The following is a 26,473-nucleotide window of genomic DNA, read 5'->3' on the forward strand; positions in this document are numbered from 1 at the left end:
TTATTTAGGTGTCATTTTCGACAACAAATTGATCGCATCTGATAGCGCAGATTCATCAATTTTTTCTTCTATTCGCAGATCCAAGTACTTGTGTTCGATACCGAAGCATAAAGACAGCTCGTTGGAAATCCCTTCAAGCTCACTGATGACACAAATAGGAATATCAGACATGAAGTCAGGATTGACACGGAATAATGGATCACGCGATGAGTAGAGGAGCTGAGTGCAGCATAGAATACTCAATGTCTCGTTCGGGCATTCATTGACACTATTTGGATTGCTCTCTATAAATACTCTGCGCAAACTTGCGTTGACAGATGCGGATTCGTTCTTGACTTCAGGATAAGAGGATGCAAGCAATGCCGCATAACTGAGAATTTTTCCTACATCCGAATTATTCTGTTGCGAGACGAGGACTTCATACTCTTTTGTGAATAAAGTAACCAAGCCAAGTATTTTTGGGTTCGACTGTATTGCATCACTGGCTTGCTCGCGCCAAGATGGGTCTGCGCATACATGTTGCTTTGTTTCACACAGTCTCACGAATTCTCGAGCGATATACACTCCTAAACCACGCGTGACTAGTATCACTTCATCGCCGTTGTTAATGTCTAAATAAGCGCGTATGCGTTGCACATACATTGCGGCAAGCTCTGAGACGCTTGCTGCGGTGGAGGATTGCCAGTCCGTAGTAACGACGAAAGCTGCTGATTTTATCGACGAAGCTAGGCTGGAATAAAAACTAGTTCCACAGTCTACGTCATTGAGAAAGACGACTATGGGAGTTGTTGTATTACCATTCAATCGCGTAATAAAGCTTCGACTCACAGGTGAATTTCTATGCTTCCATTGCGGGAGTCGGTATCTCAAAGTAGCTGCAATGCGCTGAGATTGCTCAGATAGGTTACCTGGAGAAGCTGCATCTTTCCAGGCATTGGCCAGAGTCGGATTTATGAAACAATGCGACAGAATATTAGGGTCTGCGGCACCTTTTCCTCCCGGTTCGATGGGCTCAAACATTTTCGCATTATTATAAGAATAAGGATTTGTCATGTTCGTGCAAGAGGGCAATTTTAGAAAGTCGCATATTTTGTCGATATGCGACGTAGGATCAGAAACTAGGTCTTCGTAACAAATTTCCAATTGTCGAGTACTTTCTACATTGCGCAGAAAATCAATGATGTTGGAATTTCCTCGTGCCCATAATTTATCCATATGGCTCCAGATCTGCTCGATGGTGGATGCAGATAGAAGCTCCAAACGTTTGCGGCCATTTAATTGTAGCAACTTCTCATTTTCAAGGATATCATGCCTTGATTTGAAAGTTTCTTTTGACATGGAGTGGATCGTTGCGTACGGATGCCTGTGTATGAATATATAGTACACATCTTCAAATATTGATTCGGCTCGTTCCAAAGTGTCCAAAGACCACGAATAAGGTGGCGACTTGTCCACTAGAATCCGATCGCCACACCAATTTTGAAGGACTTCATAGACATTCTTTGTTGACATGGAATGCATGTCGTGCATTATTTTATCAGCTTCATCGGCGAAACAGCCGCGAAGTTCTACAATAGCTTTACGCAAACCTTCAAACGCCCACGAGTGTCCACGAGATATTGACTCAAACCTTTGGTACATCGTCTCAAAATTTAGCAAGTAAAGTTCTTGAGGTGCAAAAATTGATGGATGAGAGTTTAGTATCATCTGCAAAAGAGTTGAACCAGACCTCGGCGACGACAACACGAATAGTATCTTTCCCTTCACCTTTGGCTCGTGGAGCCGTAATCGGGGCATCCATGAATTCGAATCTGTTAGTGGCGTATACTTTTTAACTTGCGACTCTATCCACAAACAAATGCGCTCACCGGCACTTAATCCTACTGAGAATGTTTCGCGTGTGACCACTTTGATTGCGGCGTCAACACTCGCTGCGATCCCTTTGATAGTATTCTCTCTGAATTCGCCAGACCCACAGTGGCTGAATCCAATATCTCGCAGTACATTGTGCAAAGGCTCTGACATTGACAGTGGATGTCGGCGTCGACATGGCTCGTTTCTGCTAAGTGAGCTGTGTAACTCGTTCCAAATACATTTTTGTAGTTGGAAGGTCAACCGATTTGCGTCAACATGAGTATTCTGGTTAGCGGCGTTGCATCTGGTAAGTAGAACGTTTTGTCTGTGGCGAGGTTCTTGAAAAGCCCGGCAATCGCGGCGCACATTTGTGAGCACGTGTGCCATACTACCGCCATAACCAAAAGAGCTCGTGCCGATTATACCTCCGCTAGTGGGCCCTTTTAGCATAGGAAAGTGTGATCGCTTGTCCAAATTTACATCTCTCCATGTGTGTCCCATCTTCTCTGCGGTTGTGCACGCATGTTGCCCTAGTAGTAGATTGTTCAATTTTCTAAAATGAACCAATGGTGATGTCAATAAAGCGTGACTCATGAGGGCAGACTTGATCAGTGAAATCATACCAGATGCACCATCGAGGTGCCCTAAATTGGTATGTAAACTACCAAATCCTATGTTTGAAGTGCGAGATGGGTCTTCAAAACAGAATATACGCTGGTATGCACCGATTTCTATTGCGTCGCCAAGTGGCTCACCTAGTCCAGATGCTTCTACGAATGCAACGTCTGCTGGTAGTATGTTAGCATCAAGCAGTGCACGGTGCACTTTGTACTCAATTGCCGGTCCTCGAAGCGCTCTGAGCGAAGCGCCGCCGCCTTTATGTATACACGAGGACCCCAGGAGCGTGACAAGCATAAATTTGCTACTGGTGGCTTTGTATGTACAGATCATGACTGCACCGACGCCTTCACCTCGCTCAAATCCGTCCGCTTGAGCATCAAATGTTTTGCATCGACCATCAGCTGGAAACATCTGACGTGCAATATGTAAATCTGATAATTGTCTGTGAAGTATGATATTCGAACTCGCCGCTATGGAGGAGTTAGCATATTCAGGATCTGATGGCACATTCACTTTAGAAGAACTCGTAGCGAGATGAATACAAACTAATCCTGACGCAGACGCGCAGTCGATAGAGATAGATTCGCCTTGAAACCCAAATGTGTGACTTATTCGATTCGACGCAAAAGCATACGTCGATTCGGACATACCATGCGCAATATTTGATAGCTTATCGTGGGCAGAGCAGCCTGAATCTGTGAACATCACACGGAACGCTTCGTCCCTTGCCACAGAATCACTGTCATTCGTACATATACCTACGTATACTGATATTTTTTGCTCGTAAACGCGCGTACTCTTGTCTGAATATGGTACATCGGTAACTTCATGGCACGCTTTCAGCAACTCGCGCTGTTGCGGTTCAAGAAGTGATCGAACATCAGATCGGCCAATTCCAAAAAAGTTTGAGTCGAAAACGTCAAGCTGTCTTAGGAACGAGCCGTGCCTACTATATTCGTGATAGACAAAATCCCGCTTTCTACTAATACCGGTGAAAGAAAATATACGTTCAACATCCCAGCGATCTATGGGGATCTTCCTAATTGCATCTATACCGTTTGCGATTGCGCCACAAAATTGTACCGGATGCATGATATGTTTGCAATCTGCGTCACCCGTGTGCACTGCGATACATGCCACCGAGCTTATGATACCATCCTGAACGACGATACGCATGGGCTCTTTGGCAGATGGTTTGCAATCATCTATTTTTTGCCGAAGAGTCGTCTTATGGATAAATTTTGATAACGATGTGATTGTTGGATGGTCAAACGCAACTGTTGACGGCAATGGTACGTCAAAGCATATTTCTATGGAACGGGATAGCTCCGTGAGATACATGCTGTCTAATCCAGCGTCTATGAATGGCATATTAGCGTCAATAGTGTGTCCGAGAACCCGGCGAACATGATCAGACACAAGGGATTGTGTCTCTGATAACGTGCTGGGATGTGTACGATCTGTACACAATAACGTTCGCTTTGAATCCGTTGAAACACCTTGCGACAGTAACGGGATGGACAATTTATCCCAAAGAAACATGTTTGCCACTATGGTCGCATCTTGTATCATAACGCTGTTCAAAATCGACAGTATATGTATCCCAACCTTTGTGGGCACTGACCCAATACCAAATCGAGTCAGACTGTCAAGCTGCAATGCGCTTTGCTTCATCATTCCTGTCAAGTTTACCCACGCTCCCCATTGAACACTAACTTTATCGAGACCTTGATGGTGTGCGTAGTTGCAATGTGCATCTAACGAAGAATTGGCAGCGACATAGTTCACTTGCCCAAACGTTCCTAGCAGCACAGAGATCGAGGAGTAATAATCAGTTTGAACTGATAACGAAGTCGGATCGCGAATACTCGCTAGAGATCCGATTAGTTTCGGAGACACGACGACACGAATCGTATAGGCTGTCTGTTTCGTCGCGATAGCGTCACGAAGAACACCGGATGCAAAGAATGAACGATTAACTTGAACTCGAGAATTGTGCCATGTATTGTCTGAGTAGTGGCAGTTATCAACGGAATCAACAGTTACTGAATGGGATGAGGATCCGTTCCAAACGACAACAGAGTATGAACATCGACCACTTCGGTTCGTCAAGCGAATCAATCGCTGTCCATTCAGCAGTGCTGTGATGTACACAAGTTTACCAATTTCACCAGCACCGTGTACTTCTGTTTGATTATTTTTACATTGATTGTTGCGACGCATGTTAGCCGGCGATGAATGAGTCGAACATAGATTCGGCGTAAACGCAAGATGACCAACGGCACTGACGTGGCGAAGACGCGCTGTGGTGTTTGAGATACCCGACGGATGTATGCGAGCTGAATCTCCCGTACATACGGCATATGTTGTATTTTTATTTTCGACACAAAACACTCTTGGTAGTGTCGATAGTGTCAGGTCGGATATATGTTTATGTATACTCGATATTGGCGATGGAAATATGCGTTTTGTGACGGGTGCTGATTTGCTGAGTACACATAGGTGCTTAGATTCGCTCGAAGTTGTGAGCGCACAAATTGAATGCAAAATATTCACAACGGTTGGCAGTGATCCGCATCTGTGGACGCTGCGGCGGTAGTTGCACAATGTATGCCGAACAGTAGTTGTAGCACAAGTGTCGCCATTGGGTGCAACATTAACTCGAAGCGGGCTCGCCTCCCAGCGAAGAGCATACAAATATTCAACATTTGGAACACTTGAGCGAGATGAAGACGGCGATGTGGATGTGCACAATACAGAGTCAGTTGAAATGTGCAAGAACACCTCTGGTGTAAACGTTGACCAATTTTGACGTGAATAATTGTACTTGAACCTGTGATCACTCAGTATAATGCAACACATGAGCGTGTCGTGTTGCGCATATTGAACGGTACATGAACGTCGATATAGCTCAACAGTCCGTACATACGCGACGGAGTTACCGCCGGTGAACGTATCGAGCAAAGTACATCGCAAACGATGTTGAGGCTTTTCATGGTATTCATTGGATTCAACATGAATATCTGCAGAAGACAAGCCGCCATGCATTTCGCGAAATTTAACAAACCCTTGTTCTGCATCAGCGTATGCTGCCACTGTGTTCGCATTTAACCCGACGCCGTGTTCACCAGCTCGCACAGTAGCATGTGTGCTAGCGATAGCGTTGGATTGAGCATCAATTACTTTATATCCCGACCCGTACACGAGAACTTTATTTGATTTTAGATATGCATCTAAAACTTTCGAGGCATACACAGTTGAAAGTACTACATTTTTTAGTGAGAGTTCTGTGGTACGATCATCCAAAATCAAACATGTGGCATCAGATGCAACTTGCAACGGTGATGAAGTAAGAGCATTTACGGTAGCGTTGAAGCGAATCGAAACACAAGCCATAGTGAGTGTCGATAAAGCGACTGTTGCACGCGAGCTTAGCTGTGATATCCAACACTCGATGCTGTGTTGCATGACAGAAGCATCTGGCAAGTATTTCATCACGTAATCGCGTCGAACAGATACGTGTGCGTTCGTTCCTTGAAATGCAAACGCGCTCACTCCTCGGTTTACGGCGTGTGCATCACATTGCCACGCACTTTGCGTTGCCTGGCGTGGAAGAGCGATTCCGCATCGCTCAGCCGTATCTTGATTCAGAATACTCTGAATGTGGGTGCTGAGCTGGCATAGGTGCACGAGCGCAGGAGTGTTCAAGCGAAATATGCAATCAACAATGCCACACAGACCCATACCGCCCGAAGCTGGCTCGGTGTGTCCGCAGCGAGTCTTCATTGCTGAAAAAGTAACGACTGGCAATCTTTTGAGGCTGCTAAGTACGGTGCGCGCTGCGCCAACTTCTATAGGATCCCCCAGAGACGTGCCAGTACCATGAAGCTCTATACCACCAGAAGAGCTGTTATCATTACCAGACTGGAGCATGGTGTGCAAAATCACGCTCTGCTGCGATGGGCCATGGGGGGCTGTGAGAGAGCTTGAGCGTCCATCTTGGTTGACAGAAGATGCAGAAGCGTAAAACATGCAGTAGTCGTCGCGCACGCCGTCGCTGTGCGGTGTCAAGAGCAGCAAAGTTGATCCTTCTCCTCGAACGTAGCCGTTTGCAGCCATGTCCAGAGTCTTACATCGCCCATCATCTGCCAGCATCCCCGCAGTTCTAAAAACAATAGTCGTCGTCGGGTTCAGGGTGATGTTCACGCCGCAACATATCATGCTGTCGCATTCTCCCGTGAGCACTGCGTTACGCGCTACATGTGATCCAACTAAAGACGACGAGCACGCTGTGTCGATGCTTGCACACGTTCCGCGCAGATTGTATGTGAAAGAAATCCGTCCACACGCAACACTGAGTGAGCCACCAGTTGCTTGAAGCTTGCCGGCACGAGAGGTGATCGCGCTGTAATCAGTGCTAGATATACCGACAACAACGCCACATCCCTCGCTATATTGGCCGTTTACTGCATGTGCGCGCCCATCTAAGGCGCGCGCTAGAAGGATGCGCTGCTGTGGGTCCACGGCAGTAGCTTCTGCACGTCGCATTGAAAACAGGGCAATATCAAAATATTCAATGTTATGGAGAAATCTACCAAACCGTATCAGGGCGTAATCGTCGGCTCTAATATCCCACCGATTTTCAGGCACACCACTTACGTCATCCAGTGCGTGCTGATACTGCCCGGGGCTGCTGACTGATGATATGCACACTTGAGCTGAGTATGTGACATCAATAGTACTATTACGGAGCACCTGTGCACTTCCGTAATTCGATTTTCCATGCGACAGTTCACCCGCCACGGCTTCTGCAAGTGCATATACGCTAGGATGATCAAATACAACCGTCGACGGGAGCTGCACAGCGAATTCATCGTTCAGTCTGCTTCGCAATTCAACGGCGCCGAGTGAGTCAAGACCCGCATCCAACAGTGGCTCCTTTGCATCCAATGGTCTACCAACCGCATCATTCACTATACTCGCTACACGTCCCGCAATTTCGTCGCCGTGGATCACGCATGATGGTACGCCACGTTCTCCGGCTGATATCTTGATCTTGAGTTGTGTGCTATTTTGATCGACGTATGGTGCATTTGGCGGGGAAACCGCACTGTGTGATGTAGGTACACTCCATGCATGTAAGCCGGTTGCACGCAGTGGGCAAACGGCGTAGATTGAGAACATATTTGGAGGTTGAATGAGAGTGCGTAGCGTTCTCAGCGCAGTGTGTGGGTCAATCACTTCTATCCCTAGAGATCCAAAGTTTCTGGGTGTACCCACTGCAGAACGCACAGCCATGCCATAGGATCCACCCCAGGGTCCCCACTGGAGACTCATGCACCGCCATCCCATCGTCGTGCCGAGTTGAGCGAGTGTGTCGAGCAGTGCGTTAGCACCTGCATAGTTAGTTTGACCCGGCGAGCCGAGCAATGCAGCTATGGACGAGAAGAAAACATGTGTCAAAGACATTTGAGGGAGATTTTCATGACACACCGCTTGTGCACCTTGTGTTTTGTTTGCAAACGCAATCGAGACTGTGGAAAACGTTTGCTTCATTAGGATTGAATCTTTGAGAACACCGCTCATGTGCAATACCCGACCGACATTTCGCACACTACACGAAACCAAGCGTTCTGTTTCGCTTCTGACACAAAGGTTTACACGTTGGATGGTAAGCAGGGATGTAAATTTTGCCGGCGCGATATGTTTTCCTCTTCCGGAACGCCCCACGAGTACGAAGGGTCTATCACAGATGGATGCATTCCATTCATAGATAAGCGCTCCGATGCCACCGACACCACCGGTGTAAATGTCGCTGCACGGGTGTAGAAGCGCATTAGAGTCGCACTGTGCGATGTGCTTTGCCATCGCTCGACGTGGGTCTCGCCACAACATTTTTGCGTGTAAATTCGGACAGACCTTCGATAACGTCGGCGTGCGGACATGGCGATTCGATATTGATTTGGCATGCACCTCGTTCGAATCAGAATTTGAATGAAGAAAGTCGGTTGCTTTTGCGTGCACAATACTTGATGCGCCCAAATCAACGCACACTAAACGCTGTGACATCTCATGTGCGCCACTCCTGAAGATACCCCACATGGCACCAGCGACCGGAATACATCGACCGATAGAGCTCTGCGTGTCAGCACATAGGCGTGGACAGGCTGACACCAGCTCTGTTGCTGTCGTGCGAATCACGCATAGATTGGAACTTGCATGTAAACTCTGCACGGCAAGAGAAGCCACGCGTGATGCACTTTGCCTCCCCGCAGCTAAATGCGAGTATACGTTCGTGACACCTTCTGTACGGAGAAGCGGTCCTCTGTATGTGTTCTCGGTTTTCCACGTGGCGCGATATATCATATCGATGGCGTGTCTTCCTTGCCTCCCACCATAATAGCGCTCTGATCCCATCGCTGCAGGCTCTGAGTGAGACGCAACCTTTTTGCCCAGTAGTTCGTGCATCGCAAGTTGATTTTCCGTCGCTTGCTGTGCTATATGGTCACTCTGCATCTTTTGCGGCGAGAAGCGTGATAGTGCGTGGTCTCGGGACCGTGCCAACGAAGTTTGGTGTGTGCAGATTTCGAGACTCACTGGCAAGTGCAATTCAAAGCTATCATCACTGAAAGTATTTAGCCTGAGAGCTGATAAGCTCTGCACGTGCGCATCGAGCTCTGCGGCAAACGACTGATCTAGTGTTTGCACCTTTTTACTATGAACTTTGAAGTGCAAATCAAGGCTGGATTTGGAGACGTTTGCGTAATACACTTTCGGCGATGGAGTTCGTTGCGTGAGCATGGTCTGCACTACTTTACAAGACGTGTGCCCTGCTCGTTGTGACGATACGGAAATACTGCCGGTAGTTTGCGATATTTTGAACGATAATGCATCGTTGCGCCAAGTATCCAACAAACAGGCAGCATGTATTTGCGTGCGACGCACCACGTTAACAGTCATTGTGTGGAGTTGCTTTACACAAGTGAGGGTCAGCTCCAGAAAGCTGGTAGCGGGGAGAACCAAGCGGCCACGAACGCAGTGATCGCGATCTATATGTCGTGTTTTTAATGGTGGGAGTTGAATCCGTAGGCATTCGCTCGTCTCGACTGCGTGCACGAGCCGCAGGCCAAAGGCAGCATGTGATATCCAACACTCGATGCTGTGTTGCATGACAGAAGCATCTGGCAAGTATTTCATCACGTAATCGCGTCGAACAGATACGTGTGCGTTCGTTCCTTGAAATGCAAACGCGCTCACTCCTCGGTTTACGGCGTGTGCATCACATTGCCACGCACTTTGCGTTGCCTGGCGTGGAAGAGCGATTCCGCATCGCTCAGCCGTATCTTGATTCAGAATACTCTGAATGTGGGTGCTGAGCTGGCATAGGTGCACGAGCGCAGGAGTGTTCAAGCGAAATATGCAATCAACAATGCCACACAGACCCATACCGCCCGAAGCTGGCTCGGTGTGTCCGCAGCGAGTCTTCATTGCTGAAAAAGTAACGACTGGCAATCTTTTGAGGCTGCTAAGTACGGTGCGCGCTGCGCCAACTTCTATAGGATCCCCCAGAGACGTGCCAGTACCATGAAGCTCTATACCACCAGAAGAGCTGTTATCATTACCAGACTGGAGCATGGTGTGCAAAATCACGCTCTGCTGCGATGGGCCATGGGGGGCTGTGAGAGAGCTTGAGCGTCCATCTTGGTTGACAGAAGATGCAGAAGCGTAAAACATGCAGTAGTCGTCGCGCACGCCGTCGCTGTGCGGTGTCAAGAGCAGCAACGTTGATCCTTCTCCTCGAACGTAGCCGTTTGCAGCCATGTCCAGAGTCTTACATCGCCCATCATCTGCCAGCATCCCCGCAGTTCTAAAAACAATAGTCGTCGTCGGGTTCAGGGTGATGTTCACGCCGCAACATATCATGCTGTCGCATTCTCCCGTGAGCACTGCGTTACGCGCTACATGTGATCCAACTAAAGACGACGAGCACGCTGTGTCGATGCTTGCACACGTTCCGCGCAGATTGTATGTGAAAGAAATCCGTCCACACGCAACACTGAGTGAGCCACCAGTTGCTTGAAGCTTGCCGGCACGAGAGGTGATCGCGCTGTAATCAGTGCTAGATATACCGACAACAACGCCACATCCCTCGCTATATTGGCCGTTTACTGCATGTGCGCGCCCATCTAAGGCGCGCGCTAGAAGGATGCGCTGCTGTGGGTCCACGGCAGTAGCTTCTGCACGTCGCATTGAAAACAGGGCAATATCAAAATATTCAATGTTATGGAGAAATCTACCAAACCGTATCAGGGCGTAATCGTCGGCTCTAATATCCCACCGATTTTCAGGCACACCACTTACGTCATCCAGTGCGTGCTGATACTGCCCGGGGCTGCTGACTGATGATATGCACACTTGAGCTGAGTACGTGACATCAATAGTACTATTACGGAGCACCTGTGCACTTCCGTAATTCGATTTTCCATGCGACAGTTCACCCGCCACGGCTTCTGCAAGTGCATATACGCTAGGATGATCAAATACAACCGTCGACGGGAGCTGCACAGCGAATTCATCGTTCAGTCTGCTTCGCAATTCAACGGCGCCGAGTGAGTCAAGACCCGCATCCAACAGTGGCTCCTTTGCATCCAATGGTCTACCAACCGCATCATTCACTATACTCGCTACACGTCCCGCAATTTCGTCGCCGTGGATCACGCATGATGGTACGCCACGTTCTCCGGCTGATATCTTGATCTTGAGTTGTGTGCTATTTTGATCGACGTATGGTGCATTTGGCGGGGAAACCGCACTGTGTGATGTAGATACACTCCATGCATGTAAGCCGGTTGCACGCAGTGGGCAAACGGCGTAGATTGAGAACATATTTGGAGGTTGAATGAGAGTGCGTAGCGTTCTCAGCGCAGTGTGTGGGTCAATCACTTCTATCCCTAGAGATCCAAAGTTTCTGGGTGTACCCACTGCAGAACGCACAGCCATGCCATAGGATCCACCCCAGGGTCCCCACTGGAGACTCATGCACCGCCATCCCATCGTCGTGCCGAGTTGAGCGAGTGTGTCGAGCAGTGCGTTAGCACCTGCATAGTTAGTTTGACCCGGCGAGCCGAGCAATGCAGCTATGGACGAGAAGAAAACATGTGTCAAAGACATTTGAGGGAGATTTTCATGACACACCGCTTGTGCACCTTGTGTTTTGTTTGCAAACGCAATCGAGACTGTGGAAAACGTTTGCTTCATTAGGATTGAATCTTTGAGAACACCGCTCATGTGCAATACCCGACCGACATTTCGCACACTACACGAAACCAAGCGTTCTGTTTCGCTTCTGACACAAAGGTTTACACGTTGGATGGTAAGCAGGGATGTAAATTTTGCCGGCGCGATATGTTTTCCTCTTCCGGAACGCCCCACGAGTACGAAGGGTCTATCACAGATGGATGCATTCCATTCATAGATAAGCGCTCCGATGCCACCGACACCACCGGTGTAAATGTCGCTGCACGGGTGTAGAAGCGCATTAGAGTCGCACTGTGCGATGTGCTTTGCCATCGCTCGACGTGGGTCTCGCCACAACATTTTTGCGTGTAAATTCGGACAGACCTTCGATAACGTCGGCGTGCGGACATGGCGATTCGATATTGATTTGGCATGCACCTCGTTCGAATCAGAATTTGAATGAAGAAAGTCGGTTGCTTTTGCGTGCACAATACTTGATGCGCCCAAATCAACGCACACTAAACGCTGTGACATCTCATGTGCGCCACTCCTGAAGATACCCCACATGGCACCAGCGACCGGAATACATCGACCGATAGAGCTCTGCGTGTCAGCACATAGGCGTGGACAGGCTGACACCAGCTCTGTTGCTGTCGTGCGAATCACGCATAGATTGGAACTTGCATGTAAACTCTGCACGGCAAGAGAAGCCACGCGTGATGCACTTTGCCTCCCCGCAGCTAAATGCGAGTATACGTTCGTGACACCTTCTGTACGGAGAAGCGGTCCTCTGTATGTGTTCTCGGTTTTCCACGTGGCGCGATATATCATATCGATGGCGTGTCTTCCTTGCCTCCCACCATAATAGCGCTCTGATCCCATCGCTGCAGGCTCTGAGTGAGACGCAACCTTTTTGCCCAGTAGTTCGTGCATCGCAAGTTGATTTTCCGTCGCTTGCTGTGCTATATGGTCACTCTGCATCTTTTGCGGCGAGAAGCGTGATAGTGCGTGGTCTCGGGACCGTGCCAACGAAGTTTGGTGTGTGCAGATTTCGAGACTCACTGGCAAGTGCAATTCAAAGCTATCATCACTGAAAGTATTTAGCCTGAGAGCTGATAAGCTCTGCACGTGCGCATCGAGCTCTGCGGCAAACGACTGATCTAGTGTTTGCACCTTTTTACTATGAACTTTGAAGTGCAAATCAAGGCTGGATTTGGAGACGTTTGCGTAATACACTTTCGGCGATGGAGTTCGTTGCGTGAGCATGGTCTGCACTACTTTACAAGACGTGTGCCCTGCTCGTTGTGACGATACGGAAATACTGCCGGTAGTTTGCGATATTTTGAACGATAATGCATCGTTGCGCCAAGTATCCAACAAACAGGCAGCATGTATTTGCGTGCGACGCACCACGTTAACAGTCATTGTGTGGAGTTGCTTTACACAAGTGAGGGTCAGCTCCAGAAAGCTGGTAGCGGGGAGAACCAAGCGGCCACGAACGCAGTGATCGCGATCTATATGTCGTGTTTTTAATGGTGGGAGTTGAATCCGTAGGCATTCGCTCGTCTCGACTGCGTGCACGAGCCGCAGGCCAAAGGCAGCATGTGATATCCAACACTCGATGCTGTGTTGCATGACAGAAGCATCTGGCAAGGATTTCATCACGTAATCGCGTCGAACAGATACGTGTGCGTTCGTTCCTTGAAATGCAAACGCGCTCACTCCTCGGTTTACGGCGTGTGCATCACATTGCCACGCACTTTGCGTTGCCTGGCGTGGAAGAGCGATTCCGCATCGCTCAGCCGTATCTTGATTCAGAATACTCTGAATGTGGGTGCTGAGCTGGCATAGGTGCACGAGCGCAGGAGTGTTCAAGCGAAATATGCAATCAACAATGCCACACAGACCCATACCGCCCGAAGCTGGCTCGGTGTGTCCGCAGCGAGTCTTCATTGCTGAAAAAGTAACGACTGGCAATCTTTTGAGGCTGCTAAGTACGGTGCGCGCTGCGCCAACTTCTATAGGATCCCCCAGAGACGTGCCAGTACCATGAAGCTCTATACCACCAGAAGAGCTGTTATCATTACCAGACTGGAGCATGGTGTGCAAAATCACGCTCTGCTGCGATGGGCCATGGGGGGCTGTGAGAGAGCTTGAGCGTCCATCTTGGTTGACAGAAGATGCAGAAGCGTAAAACATGCAGTAGTCGTCGCGCACGCCGTCGCTGTGCGGTGTCAAGAGCAGCAACGTTGATCCTTCTCCTCGAACGTAGCCGTTTGCAGCCATGTCCAGAGTCTTACATCGCCCATCATCTGCCAGCATCCCCGCAGTTCTAAAAACAATAGTCGTCGTCGGGTTCAGGGTGATGTTCACGCCGCAACATATCATGCTGTCGCATTCTCCCGTGAGCACTGCGTTACGCGCTACATGTGATCCAACTAAAGACGACGAGCACGCTGTGTCGATGCTTGCACACGTTCCGCGCAGATTGTATGTGAAAGAAATCCGTCCACACGCAACACTGAGTGAGCCACCAGTTGCTTGAAGCTTGCCGGCACGAGAGGTGATCGCGCTGTAATCAGTGCTAGATATACCGACAACAACGCCACATCCCTCGCTATATTGGCCGTTTACTGCATGTGCGCGCCCATCTAAGGCGCGCGCTAGAAGGATGCGCTGCTGTGGGTCCACGGCAGTAGCTTCTGCACGTCGCATTGAAAACAGGGCAATATCAAAATATTCAATGTTATGGAGAAATCTACCAAACCGTATCAGGGCGTAATCGTCGGCTCTAATATCCCACCGATTTTCAGGCACACCACTTACGTCATCCAGTGCGTGCTGATACTGCCCGGGGCTGCTGACTGATGATATGCGTACTTCAATCGAACGAGTTGGGCTGTCAATTGGCAGTTCTGTTTCTGTTCTTTTTATTTCGTTCTCAGCCCCTAGGATCAATCCTGCTATACTCTTGACCGTGGGGTAATCGAATATGAGGGTACTCGGAAGGTCGGTAATTGTAAAAGCATCTGCTATCGCGTTACGACTCTCAACGGCACCAAGCGAATCAACACCGGCCTCCATTATCGCGGAGTCAGCAGTGAGTTCATGACCAGAGACTTCCTTGAAAATTTGCAATAGTTTTTGTACTACCAGTACTTCTGTGTCTTTGGCAGAGGCCGTATTCTTGCTGTCTACGTTCCCCGCTTGATTGAAGTTTTGCTTCTTTCCGTACAGGAAGCGATTTTTCACTGCGAATGACATGAACCTACTCCAGTTTAGTCCGGTCGCTATCAACTGCTGCGATAATAGTGTAAAATTGTGATGTAGTATGGAGTGATCGAGACGCGTCTGGATTATAGACATAGCAACTGATGGTTGTATGTATTGAAGACCAACTCGTTCCATACGACGAGAAATACCGTCAGAATTAGCCATTCCATCACCAGCGAGCCATGCACCCCATTGAATTGACTCGTTTACCATGCCACGTTCTTTGCAAGTTGAACTCCATTGATCTAACCAACTGTTTGCATACGTATAGTTACTTTGACCAATTGAAGCAATGGTCGCCGCCAGGGATGAGAAATTTAGAAATGTTTTCACCAGGTAGGCATCTTTTAGCGCACTATGCAATCGTTTTACCCCACTCACTTTCGGTGCAGACACTTCAGCCAAGTGAGCTGATGTCTGATCGCAGATCAACGCATCTCTTAGAACTCCACTAGTGTGAAATATTCCCACAGAGTCAGACAAAGACAACGATCTGAAAATTGTCGAGAATTCGGAGCATGATATGTCTGCGTTCTCCAGTGTGAAGTGCAAGCGGCTATCCCTTGGCAATCTCATTATTCCATTATTATGACCATTACGTGATAGAAGTATAACACTATTTGCACCAATACCCAGCAACCACCGTGTGAGCAGTATTCCAATCGCTCCAGTTCCACCCGTGACTAATTGATGACCAGACATCACAGTTTTGTGATACACGACGACTTTTCCAATGTGGGACGCTCTCGTCATTTCCCTCATGCTTTGACGGATGAACCGAAATTCGTTGCTCAAACATATCGATGGCTGTATCAAACCAGCACACATAAACAACCCCAGTAATGATAAACGAAAACTGAGTTCAGCAATAGACTGGTGATCAATAGCCTTGACTTCATAAGTTGCTTTATAGTTTTCTTTTTCGAACGCGTCGGCTGACCAAATACCGCGCTTTGATAGCTCTAAAAATGTAGCGTGTACATTCAATATCGACAAGGAGGCCGCAATCATGCCAGGTGATGTAAGCGTATTTAAGACTACGTCGACGGGACAACTTCGTGATAAAGAGCTTAAAAATACTGACTGCGAAAACTTAGTCGATCGTGAGTTGCTCATGCATGGAATACCAAGGTATCGCATCAAATGCCGTTTCTTCACATTACTCGATGTTCCAGAGAGCGAGTCACCCATCATAGAACATATCGATTTTATCGCAAGTCCAACGCCACCCGTCGTCCCATGTACGAGAAGATGAGCTGGAGTGGTTTTAAGTCGACGAATGGAGCTAAAACATTCGTCGACGGTGAGAAAAACTGTCGGAATCGCCGAAGCTTCGATAAAATTTACTCGCGGCGGTTTTATGCTAAATAATGAACGGTGTACGTAAGCTACGTCACCGAGACAACCAGTCGTCAAGCCAAATATAGCATCTCCGTGTGAATGAGAGTACACATCGTCAATTATGCCTGAAAAGTCTGTACCCGGTGGTTCTGTCACCCCAGGGTACATATCTAGAATATTCAAAACGTCCCTGAAGTTCAGCCCTACGGCAAGAATCCGCGTTCTAACAAATGGCTTTGATACTGTGATTCCACTATCCAAAGCTATACTCGGTACGGGAGTCAGATCTTTTATCGCACCTCTGGGACTTGGTTGAAGTACAAAGTTATTCAATGGTACTTTTCGGCATCCGTGTATCATTGGAACATATCTAGCTCGAGCCAAATATTGAGACTGAATTGGTTCTGCACGACTTTCACATTCTGCCTTCTTAAAGTGGCTCGACGCTCGCTTTAGCGATAGTGGAGAGTCGCTGTGCACGTCCAAGTGATAAGTTTGATTGAGATCAGCTACAGAGACCATCGATATTGTGTGTATCACAGATGCTGAAATGACATTTGACATATTTTCTCCCGCGCGACCAACTGGTGTGCTTGATGTGGCGAGCCCAACAAGCCGTATTGACGCATGCACATTTTGCATCATCGCAGCGTAAGACGGGGCATATCGGTATGAAGTCGATGTGTTAGTATCCATACTGCGTCCCAGATTGTATGAGTGTGGGGTTTGCGGACAAACGTGCTTGATATGATGCACTGCGCACCACATTAGTGCATATAGCACACTTGATTGCACTTTCTTGTTCAAGTTTTCTCTTTCGAAAGCACGATTCATAGTACTCAAAGGTTTGCATTGTAAACGGCGCAATAGTGCAAGATTTGATGTCGTATGATTACTCTCGGGTGCATCTTTCTTCTTTGCTGAGGACGAGCTCTCAAACTGGTGCTCTAAAGGCAGCTGCTGCAGTTGAAATATATGTATCACTGCTGGTACGTGAACCACGTCGTTATTTTCTTTGTCCATCAAGCAATACAAAATGTGCATGGAGCAATCAATCAGATGTGCTGCTCCGACGGTCGCGCATGCTGAGCCGACGTACTTTGACATCTTTGTCTTAAGAGCACCACGCCGTGAACGAATGCAATGCCCAAGCTGCTGGAAAGGTTCCCTGATATTGGAACCATCATTTGTTTTTCGGAATTTGGAGGTTGTTGCGCTCTCGCCAGAACGCAACATGAGTCGCATAGTGCTATCTCGATATGTTACCACTGATATCGTATCAAGCTGCTTCAGTACGATTGGAATCAGCAAGATTGTCTTCATTTGAAGCACGCTATCAATGAGCAAGTCGTCCAAGGGAATTATCGGAATAATCAATGATGCAGCTGCGGGTAGAACGGGCGTGTGGTTCACGCTGTGGTCGTGTAAGCTAGACCAAGCAGGTCTACATATATTGACGGTGAAAACCGCTCTCGACGCTGATTTAAAGACACTTATAAGTTGCACATTTGAATACAAAGTACCAACACCAGCATGGAACATTTGCGAACAAAGTAAACGCGCTCTTGTCGAGCAACAACGATGCGTCAACTTCGATGGAATCGCGCGGATAATTGTGTGCGCATTAACGCCACTCATTCCAAAAGAAGAAGAAGCCGTAAGCTCGATTTGCGGCGCTGTTGTCATCGCTCGTGCAATGTGAACATTCCCTTCGCTGGCCACGTGTGTGAATACACTAAGATGTGGATTCAGATTACGACAAAGGCGCATTCCAAAATTAACAGCGTGCGTTGAGCAGACTATAGAATCGAGAATGCCAACTACTCCCGCGCTACCTTCGGTATGGCCTAGTGAACTTTTACTGGTTCCAATGAGAAGAAATGAAAAGCATGATTGAAGTTGCATTAGGCTACTGAGCTCGATCGAGTCTCCAAGCGAGGTTCCAGTTCCATGGAGTGAAAGATAGCAGCTACGACTCGACGCATTTTCAATGCGTAGCAACGCGACTTGGATCAACTTCTGCTGGCTTGGTCCGTTGGGAGCCGTGAACGAACTTGAGCGCCCATCTTGGTTCACAGTGCACGCCGATAACACAAAATCGTGTCGGCTTTCATATCTATGGGCTGGCTGGACTGGTTCTAAATGTAAAAGACCAAATGCTTCTCCTCTTCCATATCCGTCCGCTCCAGCATCTAAGGTTTTGCATCGGCCATCGTAAGCAATAGCACCGAGAGATGACAAAGTCACGAAGGTATCCGGAATCAGTATACATTGCGTGCCGCCAGACAACGTAGACGAAGCATGTGAGCCATCCATACTTGCACACGCTAAGTGCGCCGCTACCATTGACGAGGAGCATGCCGTATCTATCGCGATGCTCGGCCCATTCATTCCGAAGGTGAACGATGGTCTGCTAGCGAGGAACGAAATACCATTACCTGTACCTGCGTACGCATAGAACGCCCATTTTGTCGATCTCAGAATGAACTGGTAGTCATTCCACATTACGCCAATAAATACCCCCATATGATGATATATTTTCGTGTCAGATACACCATGCAAGCATTCGATGCAACAATTCAACAAATGACGTTGCTGCGGGTCCATGCATATCGTTTCTTGAGGTGTCAAGTGGAATATAGTGTTGTCAAAGTAAAAGATGTCGCGCAACAACACAGCAAATCGCGTAGATCCACTGAGAAGCTCAACGTCAAAACGAGTAGAAAGCCGTCTTTGCAATTCAGCACCAGTGACCAGTGACGTCCGCAAGCTTTGCAAATTCTTTATGTTGTTTGGATATCGAAGTGAAATGTTTGATATTTTGTGAACATTCGATCCTGTTCCTTCGTGAGGATTCAATCCCAGTGATTTCGATTTCAAATCGAGTGAAATCACTGAATCTGAAGTTGTACGCGCGTCCGTGAATGAGAAGATTGCTTTGCTTAGCTCATGCACTGTTGGATAATCGAACATTGATATAATTGGCAAGTCTATCTGGAATTTGGCGTTTATAGACGATCGAAGGTCAGCAAGCGCCAAGCTGTCAAGTCCAAGCTGCATAATAGGCTGCGCATCATCAATATATGTATACGTTTCCATGTCGATCGATGACATTATCGCGTGTCGTAGAAAATCGGCAATCGTATCAAAAGAATATGAACTAGTTTTTGTCTGAATTGAATCTGATACGATATTCGGTGTGGAAGGGCTAGTGAGCGCAGGCAGACGCGACGCTATGTATGTGGGTACCGTACAGGCATTCAACATAGAAAGGTTTAGCATAAACAAGCCGTGGGCGACGTTTATAGATGCTAATAAGCGCTTCTCCAAATGTGCGTCCAGGCGGGCCATTCCAAAGACGGCGTCCGTCCATGCACCAAATTGGACACTGGAACTAGAGAATCCGCTGTTGAACATCAACTTCACACATTCATCTAACACGTTATTTGATATTGAATAATTCATTTGACCGAATGAATAAATAAAGCCAGTTATTGACGAGCACGCGATTGATCGTTGAGCTTGTATATTTGCTAAGGCGTGGTCACGAACATATCCTAGTACTTTTGCAGAGGTTACAGTAGACATCGTTTCTGGAGTCTGTCGGAGCACAACAGCATCACACAATGACCCACTGGCGTACACAAATGTATTTATTCTATTGCGATCGATTGAAGTCAAGCCTTCTCGTGCAATTCCGCGATCACTCTTAAATGATCGAACTATGCTCTGTCCAAACCTCGAATGCACTCGGAGTTTTGCAATATGAGCGCTCCAACCACGACGACTCGAGAGGGAAAGATTGCTAGCGTCGGAGTGTAGAAGAAATAACGAAAGACACGACCCGATAGCGCCAGTCGCACCGGATATCGAAACGCCATTTCTTAAACTAGTCCCGTAATATGAATTATTTTCACAAATAAAAATATTTGGAATTCGACTAGGAATCACGTGTACCTCGTCATCATTTTGCAACTTGCCGATACCTGGGAGGTGTTTTGTGGCACTGATACCCATAGCTTCAATTTTTAGATACGTGGCGGCGATTTCACACGTCTTCATTTTCGAGTAAATGTTGGAATTTTTTGGTAACGGTGAGCTGTACATTGACCATGAATATGTGTGACGCGGTATGTGAGTGTCAATCCGATATGAACGCGCCGAAACATGAGATATGACTGCCAAAGCTGTTCGATTGAGACAAGATGAATCGGCTGACGCCCACGGAAAGTACTGAAAACTATGCCCATGTAAGTCACTAAGATGTTTGCTTGCGCGATAACGCACAAGGTTCCACAGAGTGTTTTTATGCACCTTGTGGATGGAAGCGCGGATACGAGAGCTTTTCATTCGAAACTTGATCACCGAGCCAATGCTAAAATTATCTGCATACATGGAGTAATCTGCTTCGGACAGTGGCTCTCGTGATATTTTAGTAGTCAATGGGATCTTTACGTACGTTGTCCTGTCTATGACATCTGTAAAGGCATTTGACAAATACAGCTCTCGCAAACCAGTAGGTATGTACGATGAAAATGACTTGGGTGAGTGCAGAGCGGCGCAGGATTGAAAGGTGTTATCAAGCGACGAGCTGTGGTAATCGTGGAAGAAATCTATTTTGATTGAACTACGGCTAGTGCACACCATAGTATTATTATCGAATACCAGTGGGTTAGCATATTCGTGTGTTTGATATACTTTTGTACTTCGTGTACATTTCCAAAGGCATTTAAAAAACAAGATACTTTCGGAGTACATTTCCAGTGCGCTAGACGTCGTATCTATACGAATATCATTGATTTGTGCCTTTCCGTTGGCCGGCAAAATGACCCGCGCAGTTGGGATAGTCACGTCACACATATTGCGAATTTTGGTTTCAACGAACATGCGAACTGCAGATGAGCAGAGTAACAACATACTCGCAGCTGGTAAGATTGCTTTCCCGTGAACAGAGTGATCAAATAACCCGGTATTATTAGTGCTGATGATGTTACCTTGCATGACAACATGTGTGCTCTTTGCAACGGTCAATGAATGAAGACGTTGAGGCAAAGTCGGAGTTATCCAAATACGATCTCTCTGCAGCAAACGCATGGACCATCGGATCGGGAGATTCGTCGCGCGTTTTATCCGATTCTGCAATATGGCGTGCGCGTTTGTGCCTTGGAATGCAAACGCGCTGACAGATGCATGAGTTTCTGATGAAAAATGTGCGTTCAACAACGGGACGATTGCACGAGGTGAACGCATGGAGTTCTTATGTGCTTGGTTGAATGTCTCGGATATATGTGTGTTGATACACCTCAACAATCGGATTGAGATGCACTTACTAGATGAGACACTCTCAGAAGCTTTCAAGATATTGATGGAACCTGATGCTGGTTCCGCATGCCCGCAGTGTGACTTATTCGCCTGTAAGGCGACAGTATATGAACTATATGAGTATGCACTCATAGTAGCACTCAACTCAATCGGATCACCTAGAATTGTACCAGTGCCGTGCAGTTGAATAGTTTCGACCGAAACGTCCCTGCGTTGTGTCGCTAATTTCATCACGGCTTCCTGTGCTAGCCCACTGGGAGCAGTGAGCGAACTAGAGCGACCATCTTGATTCGCTGCGCTACCGTGGAGGATTATCGAGTTTGATACCAACGTATGCCTCCACAATAGAATATGCATCATACCCGCTTCTGCCCGTACGTATCCATCTGCAGACGCATCAAGGGTTTTACAATGGCCGTCTGCTGAAAGCATTTTGGACATCTCAAATATCAAGGAAGAACGTTCCAGTAGCGTGAGATTTATCCCCCCTAGGCAACACCCACGCATGTGAGTGTCCAACGTTCGATGAAACATGGTGACACAAATCAAAGCTGACGAGCAAGCTGTATCGACACATACACTTCTACCACTTAGCGCAAAGGTGTATGAAATACGTCCACTTGCAACACTGGCGATAGTACCGGTACCAAGGAAATTACTTTCTGAGTACGCACACAGAGTTGCATACTCGGCGCTTGAAATTCCAACACCTACCCCCCAGCTGTTGTCCATGTCTTTCACGACTGATACACAATTATCCACCAACATCAGCACAATGCGATGTTGTGGATCGATGTAAAGAGCTTCCTGTCGACCAACATTGAAATAACTACAATCGAATCGATCAGGAGATTCGATAGTGACTCCGCATCGTACTGACTTTCCTATTGTGTGGTCGACATCAGTAGACCATCTTGTTCCCATATGATTGTCAGAGTTTGGCAAGAGAGAGCTAAGAATAGGAATGCTGTGAATTGAATCGTCGTTGCTCGCGGCTTCAAGCATGAGATTCGATTGCAAACTCGGAACTGAATCCTGGTAAGACAACAATGTAGCGAGGTATGCTGAAATGTCTCGAACGGTTGGATAGTTGAATACCAACGTCACTGGCAAATCCGAATTGAGGGCGCTTGAGATTTGATCACGAATGTCCACGGACACTATAGAATCTATACCCATTTCCACCAGCGATACGTCGTCTTGTACACGCATTCCCATTACGGATGAAACAATCGCACTCACACTTAGACGTATGTCCTCGAAACTTCTCATTGGCATTTTCACTGGGATGTCTTTGCCAGCGTCGCGCTCAACAAAGCCCCTTTCATTTTTAGAAAGATTCGTGTGCTCATGGAGTTTTCGAGCACGTGGACGTCTTTGATGCGGTAGCTCCTTGAACTTGTTGACTAGAACGATCGATAGCCCTTTCGATGAGAGAATCTTATCCAGCATACAAAGTGCCGATTTTTCATCCACGCTACCAACGCCTAAATCGTGGAGTCTTTGCAATACTGTGGGCGTCGACATACCGTCAGTACAATCCCAAGCACCCCATTGTATACTTTTCCACACATTACCACACTGTGTCTGGTTTTGTGCGAATGAATCAGTCATGGCATTAGCTGCAGCATAATTTGCTTGTCCGGTGGATTTTAGGACATGTGATGTCGATGAAAAGACCAACCATGCCCGTAAAGCAGTGAGACTGAAGGCGCATTGAAGTTTTTCAGCGGCTCGGTGCTTGGGCGCGCAGACAGTTCTAATCTTATTCGGATTTTGGTGTACACTCAAGCCATCATATAACAAACCCGAAGCATGTAGCACATACTCGCACGCAAGATTTGGTGCTGCAAAAGTTGCCGAAAAGTCAGCCCAACTCGCGACATCAATTTTGTGCACAGATATCTCCATAAAGGGACATGAATGGTTGAGATCAAATCGTGCGCTCCGACCGCTTCTCGATGCACATATGAGCTCACCCGTGCGTGGCTTGTTAGTGTATATGTGGCGAGCAATAATGGTGGAGAGTGCGCCTAGTCCTCCGCTCATCAAGATGCCGCCATCGAACTGCATCGTATCAGTGGAGAATGTACTATCTAGTATTCTTGGGAGGTAACGCGAAGATATTGTCGCTTTTACGCGCTGCGCCTCAAGAAAGCGCACAGATACTACTTTGTGTGAAATTGTCGTTTGTTCCGTGCCCAAACTGTCGATGTATGAGCACTGCGGGATAGTATGGTCTCTACAACCCATATTTCTTGTAATGTCGTAAGACCCCATTGATTTGATGTAGTACGGAGTACTTATTTCTTCGCACGCAATCTTGCATACTGTCTCAACTGCAGAAGATATACACGGGGTATGTGTGGTACTTAGGCCCAATTCGGCAACCTGAACATGTGTCGCTACATTCTGTAAAGCACAAAAAGACGATGAAATCAGTTGCGTCGTGTTCACACCGCTTTCGAATTTGAGCGATGCGCGCTGAATTGGATTGGTACAGAGTATAGTAGAGAAGTTTATAGCATCTTTTCTTCCCATGGTGTCCTTTCGATAAAGCGAGTTGGTATAGATAACTTTTATTTTTGCTTGACGCTTAAGCTTAATATCTGCGTCGAACCTCGCTCGTCGAAAACTCGCGCATGAAAGGCTTACGGTGAAATTACGAGTCGCGTTCTGCATGCAATGGTCTGATTCACCGCAATTTTTCAATGAGATACGACAACTCAACATTGAATTGCCAGAACAGTTCGAAATTGTGGCCATTTTGACACCTACTGGCAAAAGAAGCACGTTGGGTGTGTCCACGACGGACGTGCAAGCTCGTAGCTGTAAAGAGCAATCCATCACGTTCGGCTCGAAAGCGAACATTTGCTCAATGTGCATCCATCTAGGAATGCGGGCTGTTCGGCTATATACATATTTAGAAGCTGCGAAAGTGTTTTTGCTCTCTATCGAACAGCGCGTATGCGCTCGATTAGGAACATCTGCGATGTGTGCACATGCATGCATGGTATGCTGAATGACTATTCGACTTTTGTAATCTTCAATCCGTAAATGAATTTTTCTGTGCCTTTGCTTACTTGATAGAGGAATGGGAGCACATGTTAGCTGATTTGCAGCCCCAGCAACACGACAAGTTGAAAAGAGACCAGCATGAGCGGAAAGAAATATCTCTAAAATCGCGGTGTTTGGCAAAATGCATGTGTCTTTGACAGTGTGATCCAGCAAGTAGTTCGAATGTAAATGTTTGAACTGTAGCTCAATTAATCCTTTTGCCGGAATATACTGTATTTGGGGGTGCGGAGTAAATATATCTACGTTCCATTGTACTTTCAAGTTCTTCAAGACAGACGTCACATTATGCGATTCAAATCCAAGTGTGAGTGCAATCATACAATTTGTCCCTTGGAACGCAAACGCACTCGTGGTGACAAATTTTGGACAATCTGCCAAAAACTCCATTTGGTGACACTGTCGGTTTATGACGATTGCTGCGTGAGTGCAAACTCGATCTTCTACCAATGGATTCATTACTCGAAGCGAGACATTTCCAGTGTTGGATGAAATCAAACTTTTTGCGACTTGAGATAGTGTCAACACCCCAGATGCGGGCTCGCCGTGCCCCACACGACATTTGACAGCTTCCAGTTGTACGGCATGAGAGTGTGACTCAAAGTGAACTAATCCACCTAAGTAGGCTCCGATTTCGATTGGATCGCCCAACGGTGTCCCCGTGCTGTGTAAGTACGAGCATTCTACATGCCCGGCGCGGGATCCATGCAATAGTTCAACAAGCGCACGCTGCTGCGCTTGGCCATTTGGTGCCGTGAGCGCGGAAGAACGCCCGTCCTGATTGATAATTGAGTGCAAAATACTACAGACATATCCAGAAGTTTTGGTCGGTAATTTCTGTTTAGCACCAGAGTGCAATAAACAAGCGTGCGAGGCTTCAGCGCGACTGTATCCATCAGCACATACATCAAGCGATTTACAACGCCCATCATCTGCGAGCATTCCAGTGACTGCAAATAAAGACATCGTTGATTGTAAAAGAATGACGTTCACACCGTAAACAATTATGTGATTCCCTTCATCACGCAGATACCTACGCGCCACATCAACTGCAACGAGAGAGGACGAACACGCTGTATCTATCGCAATCGACACACCTCCCAGATTGTGATGAAATGAAACGCGTCCTGGTACAACTGAAAATGCAGCATCCGTGGCGAACCCCGTCTTTGAAATATCGAGGCCACAGTGATCCATGCTCGAAATTGCAACAAGTATACCTGAGAGGTTCGCATCATCGATCATATGAACGCACTTGAGAGTATCATTCAAAGCAAGGCGTTGCTGAACGTCTATTCGCCGGGATTCTGCTTGAGAAATCTGAAAGAGTTCGAAGTCAAAAAAGCTTGTTTGTGGAAATAAGAAAGATCCAAAGATCGACGATGTCTTCCATTTCGGACCATCAACCAAAATGTCCCATTTAGCAAATGGCACGTGAGATATTAAGTCTGCCGCTTCATTTTGAACATCCGGATAAGATCCCGTAACATACGAAAGTATTATCGTTTCTTTTGAGCTAATTTTCGATGTTTGAAGTGGCCCCATAGTGATCACGTTATCATGCATTTTGTCAAATATATAATGGGCGACATCGACATATGATACGAAATCAAAAGCAAGAGTAAGAGGCAGTTTGATGTCGAATGATGCCGAAAGTATTTCGCTGAATTCGATCGCAGAAAATGAATCAAAATCCCATCGAATTGATGCATCCATCACATCTTGACAATTCGTTACTGATTTTAAAATT

At 47.1% G+C, this 26,473-nt stretch overlaps 1 protein-coding gene across 1 annotated transcript in view; it reads right to left on the reverse strand.

Annotated features, from left to right (window-relative positions):
- pks2 (polyketide synthase) overlaps positions 1–26,473 on the reverse strand; it is a gene marked incomplete at both ends in the record, with an annotated part of 54,582 nt that continues 28,109 nt past the window's right edge. The window contains one exon of the mRNA XM_001416341.1: positions 1–26,473. This exon is cut by the window's right edge and continues 28,109 nt beyond it. Coding sequence (XP_001416378.1) covers positions 1–26,473 — 26,473 coding nt within the window.

The sequence above is a fragment of the Ostreococcus lucimarinus genome, chromosome 2 (assembly GCF_000092065.1).
Source record: "Ostreococcus lucimarinus CCE9901 chromosome 2, complete sequence".
Lineage (NCBI taxonomy): Eukaryota > Viridiplantae > Chlorophyta > Mamiellophyceae > Mamiellales > Bathycoccaceae > Ostreococcus > Ostreococcus sp. 'lucimarinus'.